At 34.7% G+C, this 20,669-nt stretch overlaps 1 protein-coding gene across 11 annotated transcripts in view; it reads left to right on the forward strand.

Moving 5' to 3' along the window:
• Positions 1 to 20,669, forward strand: part of PTPRM (protein tyrosine phosphatase receptor type M) — a 713,165-nt gene that overhangs the window by 341,697 nt on the left and 350,799 nt on the right. For all 11 annotated transcript variants that reach the window (XM_063451546.1, XM_063451547.1, XM_063451551.1 and 8 more), the window contains exons 8-11: positions 689 to 997; positions 6,585 to 6,694; positions 10,627 to 10,828; positions 13,235 to 13,337. In XM_063451546.1, the coding sequence (XP_063307616.1) occupies positions 689 to 997; positions 6,585 to 6,694; positions 10,627 to 10,828; positions 13,235 to 13,337 (724 nt within the window). The remainder of the gene's footprint in view (positions 1 to 688; positions 998 to 6,584; positions 6,695 to 10,626; positions 10,829 to 13,234; positions 13,338 to 20,669) is intronic.

The raw sequence follows: 20,669 nt of genomic DNA on the forward strand, positions 1-20,669 counted from the left end.
ATTCGCATAGAAATAAGCACAGAATTAATATTAGCAAGCCCAGAACTTAATCCGTGCTGACTAATGACGCGCCAATACATCAGTCAGAGGTGGGGTTGCACTTTTGGAAGCAAAAGGGTTAAACTCTGTATGTGCAGTGTTTCAAAATGAAATTCTGTATATACCGAGGTGGGTGGTTAAGTTAGTTAGCTGTACACACAGACTGTAGGCACAATGAACACTTCAAATCACTGAAATGATCATCTTACTTGGAGTAACCCTTGACGGTAATGTCATGTTAGTTGGATATTTTGATTGGTCCAATAAGACCACTAAACACACAATAAACCAAAAACAAAAACAAAAAATGCATTTGCTCTGAAAAGGAAACATATGCAACAATGACAATTCCTGCTAAAAACTCTTTTTAGATTGGAAATAATATGGTAATACCCAAACACTTAAGTTTATGCATTTAATAATACATGTTGTTTGCCATTGGAATGAAAAAAAAAACTGAATTCTTCAATAGTTTGGTCTTGGCTAACTGTAAAATATATATATATATATATATATATATATATATATATATATATATATATATATATATATATATATATGTGCATGAGATATCATAAGTGTGTAATTATTCTGTTAAAAATATGTTGAAAAGAAAACCATTATTTATATTGGCCTCTTATTTTACCAGATCCAATGCACGGGCCGAGGAAATTGCAAGTTGTAGAGATAAAGTCAAGGCAAATCACGATCCGATGGGAACCATTTGGATACAATGTTACAAGGTGTCATCGCTACAACCTCACTATTCTCTATAAATACCAGGTTGGAGGTCTAGAGCAAGTAAGAGAGGAAGTGAGCTGGGATGCAGAAAACACACATCCTCAGCATACAATCACAAACCTGTCACCTTTCACCAATGTCAGTGTAAAACTGGTACTTATGAATCCTGAAGGGAGGAAAGAAAGCCAAGAACTCATTGTACAGACTGATGAGGATGGTAAGTTAAAAAAAAACCAAAAAAAACATCCAAGCCTACTGTATTGAAATATATACTCTGCATTCACAGTAACACTATCGGACCTATCAAGTAAGATGAGTCTTAAAACCAAGTGGGTACATTTTAAAGTAGGAACCATCTGGGAGAAACATCTAGACCGGCTGTTGTTGGACAGTGTTGGTGTAAAATTCATGGGCACATATTTGCAACCTACACAGCTCAATTCAATTCTGAGGAAGAGTATTGTTAAAAAGCATTGATAGTCAGCTGTGATTAACCCCTTAAGGACCAAAGTTCTGGAATAAAAGAGAATCATGACATGTCACAGATGTCATGTGTCCTTAAGGGGTTAAACCACCATCTCAGACCACAATTGTTCTTCAAGTCCAGTATTTCAGCTAAGGTGTTCCTGATACCCTGACGTGAAGAACATTTTTAAAAATGCCTAATGCTTTCACTCAGCTGCCATTTTTCATGTTACTTGACATCCAATTCAATTCATGACTACTGGTTAAGGCCTGTATAAGATGGCTTCATCCGCGTTTATTTAAAATGTCTCTCCTTTGTTGCCATTCCAGTATTAGCAATGAGGCTTCTAGCATTTTATCTTGTGCCAACTTCATATTTTTTGCAACTAACATTCAGTTAAAAAGACAGGCCAAGACAAACACTCTAAAATAAGTACAAGTTTCAGGGTCCACAACTACTATTTATATTGGCCCAATTTTGGATAAATGTTTTAATGTATTGCTTGTATTTTTATTATAGCATCGAATAATCTAATACCATATTTGTCAAGTTTCCAATTAAATCTCAAATGCTAATGGTTATATCTGAACAAAAGCTGGAGTGTAAATCTTAAGCTTGTCTTAATATCTTGGTCGAGGGTAGCTTATTCCTGGTTTTCTACAGGAACATGTAACCATGTAACAGAGCATGCTAGTCCAGTTGGTTTTTCTGAGCATTTAAGATGAACCCTACAGCCCCACAACCCTCACAACTTCTGTTTGGCCGTATGTTTTATCACTAAACAGACCAGACCACTCACCAGACTTGAAACTTTTTGCCACAATATATGAGTTGGAAATAGTCTCCATCTCCAGTGTATTGTATTAACAGTCCAGGTACTTTAACCTAGAGTTTAAGAATCAGTGGAGTTATAATTAAGCACAATTCACAGTTACATAAATAAAAAATAAATAAATAAAGGGTTATTCACTAAAGTGTAATCTGTTGGGACTTCAAAGTGAATTCAATGTGAATTAAACATTTTAGGGAAAAACTGAAAACATACAAACCTTGAATGATCTTTGTTAGGGAAATTGTGGTTTGAAGGACACATATAAGCATATGTGATGCTACTGCCCCCGGGTCATTCCCTTTTGGGAAATGGTCAAGGAATTACTGTCTCAAATTTTCCACAGAACTTTGGGTTTGGATCCATGAGTATTCCCTATATCCAAATCTATTGATAATGTACCCTCATGCCCTCAAAAATGTATTAATAAAATGATGCTGGGAGCCAGAAGCACTTTGGCTTCTGACTGGTTACATTCTACTGTCTCTACTATAGCTGAAGTCCAGTGTAAAATCATTGATAATTATTTTATGGGCAAGCTTACTGGCATGGATCATAATTCAATGAAGTCCTTCACTAAAATGTGGATGCCCTGAAAGGAGTACACAACCTCAAGTGACTAATCATATTGTTCTAAGAGTATGGACTTGAGGTAGATGGCTGCATTTGCTTAGATTTGGTTTTCATTTATTTTAGTTAGTTGTGCCATGGGTATGCTAGAGGGATATGGAATGTTCTGGTATAGTTACCTTGGCATTAGTTTTGAAAGAATTTTTGGGATATGTGTTGTTAATTCAATGGTTTTGGCCTTTGGGCAATTGTCTTCTGTAAAGGATGATGGTATGTGAACCCAAATAAAGTAAATCGTTTTAAAAAAAAAAAAATACAATTTTTCAAAATTAACTTTTGTGGCATGAAATTTTAAATTCACTTTGAATTCCTGACAAGGCACACTTTATTAATGACCTTCTTAGTAATGAAACTATCTCTTGGCATGTGGAAGCCCTAGTTAAATTCAGTAAGATAATGTTTTAAAATATAAGTTGACTAGATAAGGGCATTCATTAAATGATGCATAGGTGGGTTCATATCATTGTTATATTGAAAGATCACAATTTTTTTCTTTAATAGACATAAACATTTTAATAAATATGCTACCTAAAATCTGTAAAATGGCCATGTATATTTATGTATATTTAGTAAGAGTCCCCTTTGTTGATTACAAATAAAATCAATGGTCTGTCACTACAGGAAGCAATTAGGGACTATTGTCAAGTGGAAAAACAATGAACATTTCGGATGAATGATAAAATGCTACATATATATATATATATATATATATATATATATATATATTTGTGCTCGGAATTTAATATGAAATGGATATTGATTGATGTGAAAAGTTGGTTGTGGTGTGCCGAAACCAACGTCCGAGTGGGCCTGTAAATAAAAAAGGGCCCACCAAGGAGAATTGTATGTTCTAAGGGTGCTGGTGGGTGGGGAACACTTGAACTCGAATGTCAGAGTTGAGTAGTGGCTAGTCGTTTAAGTAGGGGACTTACTCCTCCCACAAATTCAGGCCTAATGGCCTTTCTACTTGTGCTCGGAATTTAATATGAAATGGATATTAATGGATACTGCAGTTTATGGGCAATCTATGAGAGCAAATTAGAAATACGGCATAGATATACTTTATTATGAGAATGTAAATTGTACCAAATATTTGTAAATATATGCCTGTTATTATTATCACTGTTTTATTTTGTGCATTTTAATAATTGAGAAGAAAAATGTACATATATAAAAAAAAATTTAAAGTGCTATAGTCAAGGAAAGCAGATCATCGTTTTGAATAAGTCATGCAACGTGTACTGGAAAGAAAGTTTGGGAAAGTAGAAGCTTAGTTTCTTGAAATATGTATGACATATGTTCTCCAAGCAGATCAGTGCATGCAAGTTCTATGATACCGCTCTGAGACGGTACTTATACTTACATCGAATAGGTATATGATATGATGCTGCACTTTCATCCAGCATGTTCCAAATTAAATTAGACATGAAAAGGTATCAGCAGTAAAACCGCCTGTTATTTCAGAATATCTTATATAAATGTAATAAAATAAATTTAATTCCCATTAAATCGATACACTATAACAAATGAATTGATTTTTTTGGATGCCTGTGACAAACCCATGAAATATTCACATTCATTGCTCCATTTTTTGTGTGTCTTTGGTGAATTAAAAAATGTACGGTATATGATTTTTTTTTTCTTTTGTTGTCATGTTCTTCGGGTTTCCTTCTAAAACTTGAGAAAATAGATTTTTAATATTATGTGGCTGCTTTAGTGTGATGTGAGTTGCATTAGAGAAATAACCGGGACAGGATGCAGTTTGTCCCACCAGCTTGATAGTTTACATTGAGAAGAAAAAAATAAATAGCAGCTATAAATATTCATTATTAGTAGCTTGTACTTAAACGTGAATTAAAACATTTGAATTTAATTACAGGCATTCCTGTTACCGAACTGGTAAGCATTGGTGGTATAAGTAAGCAAGTTCAAGCTCTCTTATATTCTGTACCATAAGAATTTATTCTCATGGCTGCCTATTCACAGTCCGTGACAGCTTCTTAAGACGTTTTCCCACAGACAATTCTCTGAATAGATAGAACCGTATGGCAATGGTGTATTTTTAGAAATGGTGTATCTATATATCCACTGAGTCTGCAGGAGCAGATTATAGATACTTTTGACAGCTCATAGACCGTAAAAAGCAGAAGCAGAACAAGTTAGATATATGATTTTCCCGCACTGCTAGTCTCAAAGTTTCTTACTTTTGCACTAAAAGTTTTTCCAATAGAGTACTTTGTATGAGGAGTGCCATACGTGTTACATGGGTAGGGATTGCCTATAGCCACGTGAAAAAAAACAGAAAATTGTGGTGATCTATGTCACATTATTTTTATTTGCATGTTGGTAGCACCAAGAGTTTCCACAAAGCTTTACATCACACCCTATAAAACACATGAGAATACTTTTTCTTAGCAGCAGCCAACCTCATAAATATCTTCAGTAAATGCAAACACTGCATTCATTTATATGTAAAAAAAACAAAAAACCTAAAAAGATATAAATGAGAAAAGGACAGATAAACATATGCCTATTTTGTTTGTGCATGACACAATCCTTGTGTTTGCTGTAACTGTGCATATGCACTTATTTCTGTGTTTATATTGCTTGTATAGGTGAGGGGGGTCTCACTTGCATTTGGGATGTTAAGCCAGTCCTAGGCTAGTTTGGTGCAAATTTGGTGCAACTATTTTTCTTCCTGATGAAATATTATTTCCTCATACCTTCTTGTATTATATGATTATTTAATTCTCTTAAAGAATAGTATGTCTAGGTTAATCTATGTTTAGGATGCTCGATCATACCGTGGGTATTATGCTGCAAGAACAAAATCCACATAAAATTCTTAAATTATAATATATATCTCTAAACGTAAATAAATAGGAGAAAGATAATGGGGGTGATTTATTATTACAAAACAGGTACAATGTTGAGGCTAGATACTGAGAGACCTTCTATTGGTGTCCATAGGAGAGTCCTCCGAATTATATACTTGGTCCCAGAAGAGCACCTGTCCTTGCCTTAATAAATCTCCTCTAATGTCTACAAATAAACATTGCTTAATAGGTATTGACTATAACATGTTAATTGGTCTTTTGCAACAGCTTTCTTCTCACACCTTTTCTTCTAAACCCGAACCTAGGTGCCCCCTAGTTAAAAAGACAATAGGATATTTGATGACTCTAAAAATCGCTTATCCAAGAATAACTTTTCAATTAGCAGCTGGTCAATGTCTGATACCCTATGTAGATAGCTGAAGTGCACTCAACCCTTCGTCGTGGAATTCAGGGTGCTCTAATGGATAAGTCCCAGTACCAGGAAGGACCCAACACGGAATTTTGAATATAGAAAATAATCCAGGCACTCCAACGAATTCCAAAGCAAAGGCAATTTTATCAGAACCAAGAACCTAAAGGCAACGTTTCTAACCCTTAGGGCCTTTGTCAAGCATGACAAAGGCCCTAGGGGGTCGAAACGCTGCCTTTTGGTTCCTGGTTCTTATAAAATTGCCTTTGCTTTGGAATTCGTTGGAGTACCTGGATTATTTTCTATATTCAAAATGGCTGATACCCTGTGAGATTTTTGTCATTTCAAGTATAGGAGAAATTTCTCAACAACAACATCAGGCATACTTAAATTGAGTGCATAGACATAATGTCATGGTCTGGTGGCTGTAGTCAGTATTGACAACCCATATTATTATTTGTGGTTCAATATAGGGCACAGGTCCCTGCGTCTCCTTGATTGTACTGGTGGTAGTTGTGTGAAACAGATTGGTGGTATTATTTAATAGTAGATTCATACTGTTTTACAAATGCTTTTATATATACAGTAATGTTTCTGTATAGTAATAGCTGTTAACTCTGTTTCCCTGACTAGTTCCAAGCGCTGTACCTCTAGAATCAATCCAGAGCAGTACATTTGAAGAGAAGATCTTTCTACAGTGGCGGGAGCCTGCACAGACATATGGGATTATTACTTTATATGAGGTAACTGCATATATCATTTATTGGGGACTCCTTAAAGAACAATTGTAGAGCAAAGGCCCGAGAGTGTATTTCAATGGAATGTTCCTGTTGGTTACTCGACTCTTAGGGGACATATACTAACCAGCCATGGTTCAACAAATAATCAAATTATGAATAAAATACTATATATTATAATTACTGACATTCATTTATTGCCAACATATCCTGCAGAACTTTACATTTTTATTGTGGGGCTATAACAGGAAATAAGAGGCAAATTACAGATGATAAAATGTAACAAGATGTTACCGAGAACCATGGTTAAACAAGCTTGCAATCTAGTGGGCATACATCTAGTTACATATTTTTCTTTATATCTTCCTATGTATATAGAATATAGAATGCACACCATAACAATCTCAAAAAAATATTCAAATTTTATTATGTACAAAAAAAGTACCAGAATGAAAACATATAAGAAAAAATGAATATAAACAAAGTAACAGAAGTAAAGGCAAATACAATAAAATAATAGTAATACATTACCACAAAAATCCTTACAAGCCTCAGACAGAAACACGAGTCACCAACCCCCCCAACGTTTCGGCACCAACTGGCTGCCTTTATCAAGGGTATTGTATCTGCCTTTACTTCTGTTACTTTGTTTATATTCATTTTTTCTTATATGTTTTCATTCTTGTACTTTTTTGTACATAATAAAATTTAAATATTTTTTTGAGATTGTTATGGTGTGCATTCTATATTCTATATACATATGAATATTTAAAGCACTTGAGGGAGTGCTTATATGGTTTGCACCTGGCTGTTCTTATATTGTTTTGTCTCTCCATGTGCTGTTGTTTTGAGAATCTTTATATCTTCCTATCATTATCTATATATCTGTCTGTCTGTCTATCTGTCTGTCTGTCTGTTTTGTGTTTTTCTCTAAATACAACTGTCTGCATATTCCAACCCAATTGTAGATTTGTAGAACCTTCAGATTAATATAATAATTTTAATGTGCTCTTTTTTTTTTAATTGCTTGCAATTTCGTTATTTATAAAGTGTGATTGTGCGTCAAAGTTTTAAAATTTGAGAACTTTGCACCAGCATTACTTTTTATAAATAACCCTTGTTTTTTTTTTTTATAATGCAAAAGTGTTTAATTCATTCAGAGACAAACAGAGCGGAATATGAAAAAGGTAATGTGACTTTAAAAGACAGGGAAAAAAAGCCAGAAAATAGGACCTAATGTAATGTAAATGACTGTGTTTTTAGCGGAATATAGATTAGGTTTTTGGGTACATGCATAAAAAAAACTGTAAATTCTATGGAAATAACACATTATTATAATTTACAACTGCAGTATATGTTCTATGGAAGTCCTTAGCAGCGCCAATCAAACAGGTGAGTGATGAGAAGGCAGATCTGAGTGGATTGTTCAGGGACAAAGAAGGAGAAATAACATAATGGTTGTTCTCATCTCATTTCTGCATGGTTTCTTTCAGTAAAGCCTATTATATTAGAAACAAGCAGGTGCAATTTTTAAAAATATGCTACCGTTTATTTTAATGCAAATTGTGCAAAATTATACGTTTCTTGGCCTCTAAAAATCTTTCCTACCTGAATAGGGACTTTCACCTAAGAGGATGTGTACTGTAGCAAACTAGCAATGAACTGTGCTAAACTGTCAGACTTTTTTGGCATGGACTGATCTCTTAGTGGCTTGAACCAAAATTTTTAACCTTACAATGGTAGTCATGCTTTTCCTTGTCACTTTCATCACAAGTCCAGGCATTGTGATGCAAAAAATATTCCAGTTGTCAGAACAAAAAAATATATATATAAAAAAATAAACACTACAAAAAACACAGTATTCCCCAAACTGTCAGACTTTTTTGGCATGGACTGATCTCTTAGTGGCTTGAACCAAAATTTTAACCTTACAATGGTAGTCATGCTTTTCCTTGTCACTTTCATCACAAGTCCAGGCATTGTGATGCAAAAAAATATTCCAGTTGTCAGAACAAAAAAAAATATATATATATATATAAAAAAATAAACACTACAAAAAACACAGTATTCCCCAAACATTTATATATATATATATATATATATATATATATATATATATAGTTAAGATTTGCATGTCTAGATTTTTAGAAAGTTGTCCCCAATACTTACTGTCCTTAATGACTCTAATACAATTATAATGTAATAGCCATAAAGATAACCATCAATTTTAGAGAAGCATTTTAAGTTTATGGTATAAGACATTGTTTGGAATATGTTCAAGTACTGGAGTTGATGTGAAGAGTTCTAAAAAAAAAATCCTTTTAGCTTGTCAATCAAATGCTTGACAATAAGTTGAACAAGTCAGAGGGATTTACCAAGTCAGACTTGTCAAGGGTTTTTGATGTTAAGAAAAGGAACCAAAGGTTAGTGAAATATGTATTCCTTTTGGGTCACGCATGCGGTTGTCCTGAAAAAAAAAAAAGAAAAAAATACCTTTGTATTGATTTCTGAGGCTTGAGGATTAAATACATAAACCTTTAAAAAGTCATGTACAATATATGACAACTTTACTACTTTATGCAAAAAAAGTGTTATTTCATGGGTAAAAATGACCTGAAGTGGGCTCATGTGGAGCAAGTATGCTTATTTGAATGTTTTTACCATGCCTTTATTTTATTTTTAGACCCTTTTCTCTGGTTTTCTGGGATGGTGGGACACTGGATTCAAAATCTGGTTCATCTCACTAGAACCCAATTTTTTTTTTTTCCTAAATAGTACTGAAATTCACAGTTTCTGTGGAAATAACAGATTTAGAGAAATAACAGTTGTGCAAACCACCATTCACTAATCAACTTGGGAAGATATAACGTTCTCAGATGCTATAAATAGGGCTTTCCCTCCCCCCCCCCCCCCCCTCTGCCTTCGGTCAGCTGATGCTCTCAGCCAATTAGCTAACTGAAGTTCTTGCTGAAGAACTCTCTGCCTCTTTACCTAAAATGCACTAAATCTATTTACCTCTACAACTCAACCTCTTCACGCTGTCTCCACTCCCTAATACCGTTCCCACCTCAACTTCTCCACTCCTTCATACCCTATTCATCCTCAACCTTTTCTCTTATTTGTCTTCCATCCTTCACTAATCTTTCTTTCATATAACTTTTTTAAACTGCTATTTTAGTATGTATTTTTTTTACAGATATGAGATCATCTTTTCTTTTTTACTTTTTTCAATCTAAATTTTTTTTGGACTCATTTAAAACAATAATGTCTGCATAAAAATGTTAAATATACAATCTGAATTGTCATCTTCGAAAAATACAATATATAATTTTGTCTTGATTAGCGCAATGAAAATTACAGTTATCTTGTGACCTTGTCTTGAATACTGATTGCATAATCTGCAGTATAACAGATTGCAACAACTAGCACACAAAGGGTTTATAAGCTCAGAATGTACCTGTTTTGAAAGGCCCTAAATAGAAATTCAAGAGCTTGCACAGGCAGTTAAGGTTAATATCACATTTAAATCTCAACACACACTTCAAGGAAAATTTACCTTGAGAAATTGTCTCTGTCATCATGAAAACATAATCTTTTAAAGCAATCTAATTACTGAAGGACACACCACAAAGAAGACTATACCTTCCTAGCATAAATGCAAACAACTTGAAGGTATCAGGTTAAGCCCGAACCCATCTTTTACATTTGTAATCCATTTGCCTCTAAGTCTTTGCATCAGTAGAACTAATAATTCAGAGCAGTTTTGGCTGTGTTCCTCGGCCATTTATTGGATTCACATTTTTAAGAATCTAGAGGAGTATGATGTGTTATCATAAAATGTCTGACAGTGCATACATCAGATGGGTTTATCGGCTAAAGATGTAATCTCACTCGTTCGACTCAAGTCTTTCTATCATTTCTTGTGCATTCTCTTTCAGATCTCCTACAAGGCAGTCAGCTCGTTCGACCCTGAAATAGATTTGTCCAATCAGAGTGGACGAATATTAAAATCAGGAAATGAGACACATTATCTGTTCTTTGGGTTATATCCTGGGACAACGTATTCTTTCACCATCAGGGCTAGTACGGCAAAAGGATTTGGCCCTTCTATTACAAGCCAGTTTACAACTAAGATTTCAGGTACTACTTTGAACATGTATCTTGAAATATCATCAGTTCAAAATTGAAGAAAAATCATGGTGGTTTCCAGCGTAATTAAAGTTAAATTGTCACCAGTACCTATTATTAGGGAAATTAAAAAGTTTTGTGAATTTTAGCCTCATTGTGTACTATTTCATAATGAATACATGCCTATTAATACCTATTTTATGTGCGCCTCCTGGCTTACTTTTCTACAATGGGGCAGCCATCTTTAGCCCTCTTTTGTTTGCTTGTCTTCTAAGACCATAAACAATGTGAACTATTGAAATAATTCCAGAGTGCATTTTTGTGATGCCCAGTTTTTTTTTTCTTTTGACAGTCTTTATTTGCAGATTGTGACAAACATAAAATAGCAGAGTAACAAATTTAATGCTATGTTTACATATGCTTCTTTACAGTGATCAATGTTAAATACTTTCTGAATTTGGTTTTGTGAGGGGACATCAAAGTAGAACACTCATGCAAACTATGATATGCAGTTAACTGATTCTGCACCATTATGAATAATTAAGTCATAAGAAACACAGAAAAACAGAAAAGAACCACTACTATGTAGAACATATACAGAGTATTGCCTCCATCCACCTTGATGGAGATACCCAGATCTTGTGCATAATATCAGGATTCATAAACACACACTAGTTCTTGATTACCTGCATGGTCTTTATTCAAATAAGCCACAATGAGTTAAAGATGGCAGCTCCATGTAGCAGTGGTAAACTCGGATATGGTAAACGTGTGTTCATAATGCACAAAGAGGCTATAATACATGCAATCATTTATTCAAAATACATCAAAAAACACTATGGCACTTTATTAATTAATGAGACATGTAAGTGTATAATGACCACCTCTCAATTAGTTTTCTTATACATTTTTTTATTTGATTAAATATTTAATTTATTTTTCCTCTTTCCCCTTTTGTACAACAATATATGATATTAATGGAAATATCTAAATTTCAAAGGAATGCTGCCTCAGTGTGTACACTTAGTGCATATGTAAAATCCCCACAGGTCATAATTTACTAGGTCCTGTTGAACCAGCAGGATTTTTCACTAAGTTTTAAATTGCTTTGACTTGACTAGAGGTCGGTAAATTTAGGCCCACATGGACAATTCTCCAAGTCAGCTATGTTTCATACTAAGTTACCTTGGTCATACATTTGCAACTCTCTGGTGAATTATTGTAAATTCAAAGCTTAGAGAATGACAAAGCTCTTTTGAGGGGTTTAGTGTAGGTGTTGTGGTGCATCTGTAGTCTTTAGTGTTACTGTTACATGGCATGTATAAAACGTCTTTTTTCTGTTATTAATCCTTTCATTACTGACAATTCTTCCCTGATATGTATCTTAAAGGAAAAATTCTGGCTGACTCCTGACTTAATTCTGGCTGACTTTTGACTTAATCTCAATGGACTGGAGTCACTGGGTGCTGTCTTACCTTCAAGAGTTAAACCATTTTCAAATAGTTTAACCTGGAAGTTATCCCCCAAGGAGCCTCTTGTCTCTTCATCTGACAGCTGCAGTGATCAGAAAGATTTTGCCAAGCCAATGTATGTCTCTCAGCAGCCATCAATGCAACAACTTCACAATCATTGCGTTGACCATAGGCTGGCTGAAAAGGCAGTGCTGAAGGGTGGAAAGGGGACTACTTTGGGCTTAAACTGTGCAAAAAATGTTTCTTTGCTTTAGCAACATGGCATCAATGACACTATCCCCCATAGTGGCTTCATAGAGATGATGTTATTATGGAGTGGGAGTGTTACTTTAATATTTATGACAAACACTTTTCTCTTGATCCCTACCTCTGAGCAGAAGTATGTGCCTAGAATAGGACAAGCCTCTAGTACATGTTCTGTCACAAAAAGTAAAGGGTTACTCTACCCACCATGACCACATCAGTGATTTGAAATGGCCATGGTGCTAGGAGTATGCATGTGCAGTGTTTCTGCTTGAGTCTTCTCATTGCAGTCCGACATACCTCTTGTGAAGTCATCATTGCTAATGACTTATGTCTAATCCGATGCCTCTTAAAGAGTTATTGGGGTTATTATCAAAGTAGCAGCGAATGAGGCAGGAAAACCTCCCATCTCTCTGCATTACAGACGGAAGTTGACACAAAGAGAGTTTATGAAAGGGTTGATTTCTCATAACATTGTAAGTTTTCTAAAATGATCCCCTAGAATCATTAAGCACAATGAAGTGTTCCTTCAGGTATTTAAATTGTCCCATTAATGAAGCAAAGACTGGGTCATGGGAGTCAATATAATACTGAAAATTTAATTACGCAAATTAAAGAATAATAATTGTATTAATGTTAATGATTCTTTCTGATTCACTTTATTAATTCTTTTTTTTTTTTTTTGCCGTTTCCTATATCCTAGCTCCCTCTATGCCAGCTTATGAACTTGAAACACCTTTGAATCAGACTGACAGCACAGTGACAGTCATACTGAAGCCGGCTCAGAGCAGAGGCGCTCCTGTCAGGTACGGAGAATAGAACTGAAAAAAAAAATTATAATTAAACAAAAAAAAAAAATCTTTTAAAAATGAAATTGGTTAATTTCTTGAATGTGTGTCTAGGGATTATTTCATACACCGTAAACAGAGCGTAAATCCATGTCTGTATTAATGCTAATTAAATTAAATATCTCTAGAAAGGGAAACACTTTGATGAGCGTCTGAGTATTGTTTAAAGTATTTGATCCAGATGCAATTGGCTTGTTCTTTGAAGATAGAGAACAAAGACACAGCTCTGTTATGTGGGTGGCTTCTTAGCTGTTGTAACGTAATTGCTTGTTACTGTGCGAGAACCTTGTAGGTACAGTTACATTTTACTCAATTTGTTTTATGCTAACTTTGCAATATTAAACTAGATAGGGAGTTGACCACAGTTAATTTCCCTCTTGTATTTTGGTGTCACATTAAAGAAATAAGTGATATTTTTAATGAAAACTCCTGCTGGCTTGCCATATTATATTGCACCACCTGGCTATTGAATACGGACTAATTTTGCTTAAGTAGGAGCAACAATATGCTCAGCATTAAAGTTAATGGAGGCTTTCTGCTTCCTGTAAAAATACTGTCACATAATGTACCATACACACATCTCCTGAAATACATTGAAATTGGATATTTATTGTTTTTTTTTTATTGTAAGCTTCTTAAACATAACTAATGGCAATTGAGTAAAGGCACCAACTGGTTTATGAATTACTTTATTTAATTCTAAAATTCGGCAACACACTGCTGTCAACTTCACCCCCTATATATTCCAAATGTCTCATGTACTCCCTTAACTTTTAAATTGTAAATTTACAATCAGAAAATGTACTCTATCTGTGTGTTAGTTTTTTCTTCTTCAGTCTTTACATGTTCAACTTGTTTCATTCTGAATCGAAATTCGGATGAATTCAGATAAATTCGGCAATTCAGAAACATCCACATTTCCGAATTCTTTACAACAATTCAAAACAATTTTTTTTGTTCCGATAAGGGCTTTATCTTAAACTTGCTCTTTCAGTTGTTTAGTAATCTCTAATTTAATACCCTTAATTATTTCAATCTCAGGTAAGGATTCCAAATAAGATAAGAGCTATCCACTAAACACTGGCAAATCAAAATTAAGAAAAAAGCAATTTGTTATACTATTATACATACATAATACATACTATTCATTTTGATATTTAGGGAATCTGTTTAGTAGATAGCTCCCTAATTTGGTACCCTTATGTTTATTTACTATTTTAAGGAAACCAAATTAAGGAGCTATCTGCTAAATTGCACCCTAATTTGGTATATTTTGGAATAATGGGAATAATCCAAGTTTAGTTTCTCTTCTGAAATGTAAAACATATTTTGGATTTGTTACAAATCGATAATTTCGAATATTGGATTAGACAAAATTAGAAAATTAAGTAAATTAAACTTTTTTTTTTGCCCATGCACATTTCTACTTTTCACTATTTGAGTTTTTTTACCCTTTACTACGGAATCTAGAATTACAGAATGTGTTGGTACTATACAAGTTACTATAAAACAATGATGTTGTACAATGCGCACTGGAAACTTTGCAAATGGCCAAAATCAGACATTTTGTCCCCGTGTGAAGCCTGATCAAGCATGTTACTTTATCCAAATTATTACTCCTCTGTTTTACCATGTATATGCAGGGTTAAGATAGAGTACCTACTGTTATAAAAGTTGAGCGCATGTACAGGGTGACTGCGCCCAGGAATAGGGAGCTGAGGTAGAAGGGGGGTGGCAGCCACCATGGGGGATGGCAAGGGGGGACTGGCTTTAGCTAGAGACCCAAGTGTTCCCCCCGAAATGCTCTGGTCTAAAATGCGCCATTTATTATTATTAACCCTGAGTACTCTGTTCTGTGCCTGGCCAGAACAGGGTACCTGGGGCTAATAATAAATCCAGCATGCTGCTGTCTGTGCTATTTTCCACCCACCTTACTTTAGTGTGGCCAAGCAGCAGCCCCCTACATCAGCCCAGCCTCATACCGGAGGCTGTGTGGAACTGGTGGGACATAACACACAGCATTTCCCTGCTTCAAACTCAGCGCGGCTTAACACAGTGCTGGGGCTGGGCTGAGCCTCTGCCTGGCCAGCTCCTGTCATTGAGAGCACTCTGACAAGCTACATCTCCCACTGGACCACCCTGGCCAAAGTGAGTGGGAAGAAACTGTATTTTCTTTTATAGTATCAAAGCCCATTATCTACTCCAATAGACCACCTAACCCCTACTGTAGCCCCACTATGGCTTTTAATACTACAGATAAGTGTGAGTGGTTTTGAGAGGGATGTTTTTGTTTTTGTATTATTTTTGGTGCAATCAAATAGTGATTTTTAACCCTTTCAGCCACGGAACTAGTTAACGTGACTATTTGTAGTTCATAAGGCATTTGTTCTTGGATTAGTCATTTAGATTATTGCAGAGTTACTTAGTTTGTTCAGATAAGATACTATTATAGAGTATCGACATCTAAACATGCAGCATCATATTTAATGCCATAGAAAGCACGTTTTCACATACCAGACACTAACAGGGATATTCAATAAACCATGAATTTTCAGGCATTCAATTACAAATTACAAATGTAAGGTCAAAATATACAAATTGGAAAAATTCTACTATGAACTCAGCTATTCAGGCTTTAAATTTGCAATCCCCCTGTGAATTTCTGGCAATTTGTGGTTTACTGTCTAACCCTGTATATGCTAGAAAAAGGACGGGAAATGAAAGCACATATTTTAGTTCCGTAAAAGGACTACCCCTCCACAACAAGAACAGTTAAAAGATATAAAAACGTGTATTGTTGTGACGCTTCCATTATTTTATTATTTCCAACCTGTATTGAGAAAGTTGCGGTGAAAATGCTATGCTCTTACTGGAGTCTGTCTGATAGCATTGATAATAATAATAACAAAGTATTTAACCAGGAAAGGTACATTCAGATTATAAAGCTGCAGAACATTCCCAGATGAGCATTTTTCATTAGATACCTGCACTAAGCCAATCTTTTGGAGTCTGAAAAACAACCACAATATGAGAAAAACATATTTTTTTCATTATATCACAAACTATTTAATCATGTAATATTATCTATTATTACAAGTTTACTTTGTAATACTGAATAGGCTTGCATTGTGTACCATTATTCTTTCATGGGATCAAGATTAAAGTCTATATCGCAAAATTACATTTCCTGCCACTGTAATACTAAATCTTTGTCTATTAAATCTCATCTTTCTGTATAATCATGAATCTAGACAGGAAATCAAACCCACAGTGGCTATTGTATCTTCAATCATTTTATTATGTTTACACCAATGTGTGAACAAAATATGCAAAGATGAGAAGGAAGGAAAAGACTAAGAGAATAGGAATATTAACTTTTGCTTCAATTTAGATAAATCAAATGCTGAGAAGAATGTACACAGAAACTTATGTAATACAGTTTGGGAGAATCAGAAAAGTAAAAAAAAAAACAAAAGAAATTTTAAAAAATAAATAATTTAGGCCAAGTATGTCTCCTGAATCTCTGTATTATGCCCACTGGGGGATACGAATCATATATTGTTCACAATAGTGTTTTTGCTTGAAATAAAGTTAGCATATTTGATGCAGTTTCCATTGGTATCACAATACAAGTATACTGGTATTGCAAGTGTCTTATTTCACTTTAATAAATCAGTTTAGAGAATAGAAATCTGTTGAATGTATTCAAGGCTGGCATGAGTACAATAACTCAAAGATGATGAGTTGTTCATAGAACAAATTAAATGGCAGGGCGGAGGGCTATAGTTACATCCACCTACCATGTTTCTGTCAGACCTGATAAAAGAATTTATCAGAAAATGGTGATAAGGAATAAATATGGATTTTATTTTAATTAACTACGTTGCTGACTTGGATGTTAATGCAACATTCTTGGATATGCCATATATGGGGGTTTAATTAAAAACATTGTTTAGTAAAAAAAGATCTCACTGTCTATTAACAGATGTCCATTTTATTGACGTGTTTTTTAATGCCGGCAATATCTCTTTATGTAGGCTTGTAGTACATCCTGAACGTGCAATTCGTATATTGCTGTACTATGATTCTAACTACAGAAACTGTTTTGAACATGTGGCCTAAGTTCCTCACCTGATGCCAGCCGATACTGTTTTTATACCGACTTGGTTGGCTCATAGCCTTGTTCACGTTAGGTATCAGGCCTTGTACATGATGTAAAACAGACAAAACAATGGCAGTTATTGTAAAGATTGTCAGCCGTGTTAACGGAGCAATCAAGAATGGCACCTTTCATACCTGTGGTAAAACATGCAAGATATTGGATATCCTGCAAACAAATTAATTTTACCTGTCGACACAATTAGTCAGACAAAAATCAAATCACTGCATTTTTTAATGGAAATCCGTATATTCAACAAACTATCAAGTGATAGTTTTTTGTTTTTTTCTCAACCCATGCCCAAAATATCATGATCAGGAGATAGCTGAATTAAAATGCCAGTCATGTAAATAGCAGCTGACACCCAACATTTTGAAGCTGTTGCACAGAAATATAACTCTACCAACCGTCAGGCAGACCAATGCATGGGTATCATAGCTCAGGACTGAGCTTAGGGGTATCTGTTGTAAATCATGGAGTCAGTCAATGTGTGTCTTTCAGATAATAATACATGGAGACTGTTATTCACAATGCAGAACGGAAATATATATATACTCTAAGTAAAATAAATAGGAAAACGTTTTCGACTTGGCTATATGGTCTACAGCATGGAATTCTCTGGTCAATTCCCAACATTTTCCAGTTTTCTGTAAGAAGCCTGTAAATAGTTGTATAAGGAATTCTGGCCAATAACATGTCAAATGAAAATTCCTTCATTCTCATAGGACATGTAATAAACGTGAATACCTAGCTCGGGGACCTTGTGCTGCTAAAATTAGAAAATGCTATATTGGCATGCAAAATCTGTTTGTTAAATAGTCCATCACAAATTTGTCCCATGGGTTTAATTTAATCTTAAATTGGACATGCATCCTAAAGAGATTTTTTACACCAGACTACATTTGTTCAGTTATTTAACCCCCAGTCATTTATATATATGATGCTGTCTTGAAATTATTTACAAAAGTATTTCCGATGGCATTGTTTATGAGTAACTTTTCGAATGCACCATGCATAGTTTGTAACCTTGAATAATATTTGAATAAAGTAACCTTAATCTCTCAAAGGCATATATTATAATGTAAACAAAGACGTCTTTGGACCCATTCCATCTCCATAATATCCTTTTTTTTTTTGGACTGTTGCCCAAAACATTATTCTGTATTCAAGGTTAGATCTAATTAAGGAATGGTAAAATGACAACATTGCATTTCCTACCCATGCATTAGCATCTTACTGGTCTTTTTCTGCTACAACTTGACATTGTGCACTATTGTTGAATCTACAATCGTTAAAACTCACCAAAAACATTGCCCATGTGTAAGTATTTGGTTTATAAATTCTGGACTCCAAATACATATCTACTTAAATTCCAACGGTTTTCCAGAAGAACAGCTCCTTTTTTTTTATCCAGGTCATGACAGTTCACGTTGTCTGACCTTATCATCTAATATATATTGTCATCTACAAAAATCATCCACTCTGAATGACCACTTTAAGGTATTCTATTGTGCAACTTGGCCCACTTCTTCAGCTATTTCACTTACTTCTCCTTTGGAACTTGACAAGGTTTCATAAAAAGTGATTATATGAACCGAAGCCCAAGTATTCTCTGTCCAATCAACGCCATTATATTTTTTACTTTATTTTAATATTTTTGTTTCTGTATCATGATTGAATAGGGCATTAAGAGGTACGGTTCTTATTTTCTGTCTAACTTTGAATGTATGTGGCATATCCATGTTTTTAATGTAAAATTTCTATGTAGGCTTTATTACATTACACACAAAATACTTTGTTTTCTATTTCCGCTTTAAGTGAATATAACATATATATCTTATAAGGATCTGAAATCGTTGAGTTTTTTTTACATATTCGTTCCCTTAAAAAACATAATATAATTTTTTGGAAATTTTTCTAATTTGTTTTTATTTTTCATGTTCTGGAGAAGTTATTTGCCACATGTTATGTTTCTTCTTCCTTATGCCTTATTGTGTCTGCAGTAAATACCTTAGATCTGCCAACTCCTTCTTTTCACTCTGTCTAAATATGTTTACATGCAACACATGGCAGAACAAATTAATAACAACAATAAGCACTCAATCTGTTTGAACTGTAGGCATTTAATAATCATTTTTTGAATATTTAAATTATATGCATCTTTTCTTACAGCTGTTCTGATCCTTTAAATCTGTATATTCTCCCTTATTTGACCACATCCTGCTATAGTTCTAACAACCATTTGGTATACGTATATATCCTCTGATGGAGACACAATATTCCTCCCATCTCCTACTCTGCATGTTACATTCCCCACTTTAGCTTATGCTACTTAAAGAGATGGTTAAACAAACAAAGCTCTAGCTTTTATTTTATTAAACCAAATGATTTTTTTCCATTCATAGTGGTCATCCAAATAGTTTTATTAATTTTCAAAATATTTTACCATTTATTATTCTTTCATTACATCTGAACTGTACCATTTTGGGAGAAGAGAATGACAGAAGGATTTAGGTCTTAAAGGACCACTATAGTGCCAGGAAAACAAACTCATTTAGGGTCCCACTCCCACTCCCGCCGGGCTGAAGGGGGAGGAAGGGGTTAATCACTTAACTTTCTCCAGCACCGGGCTCCCTCGGCGCTGGGGAAATCTCCTCCCTCTTCTGACGTCAGCGCTGAATGTGCATGCATTTCAGCTTTCTCAATGCTTTCCTATGGACGTCAGCGTCTTCTCACTGTGATTTTCACAGTGAGAAGCGCGGAAGCGCCTCTAGTGGCGGTCAATGAGACAGCCACTAGAGGCGGGATTAACCCTAATGTAAACATAGCAGTCTCTCTGAAATGGCCATGTTTACAGCTGCAGGGTTAACCCTAGATGGACCTGGCACCCAGACCACTTCATTGAGCTGAAGTGGTCTGGGTGCCTATAGTGGTCCTTTAATCATATCTTTAGGAGTCCTATTCACACCATTTCTACTTGATTGTTGATGACACCTGTTTATCTTGTAGATAATTCATAAGTTATGTTTTAAAATAGGGTGGGGCAAAGTATGCTATTCTTTGGATTCACCAGTGAACATGTCTTATTTCATGTTTGTAAAAAGTTGTGTTTCCTCAAAGCAGTAGGTAAA

The sequence above is a fragment of the Pelobates fuscus genome, chromosome 4 (genome assembly GCF_036172605.1).
Source record: "Pelobates fuscus isolate aPelFus1 chromosome 4, aPelFus1.pri, whole genome shotgun sequence".
Lineage (NCBI taxonomy): Eukaryota > Metazoa > Chordata > Amphibia > Anura > Pelobatidae > Pelobates > Pelobates fuscus.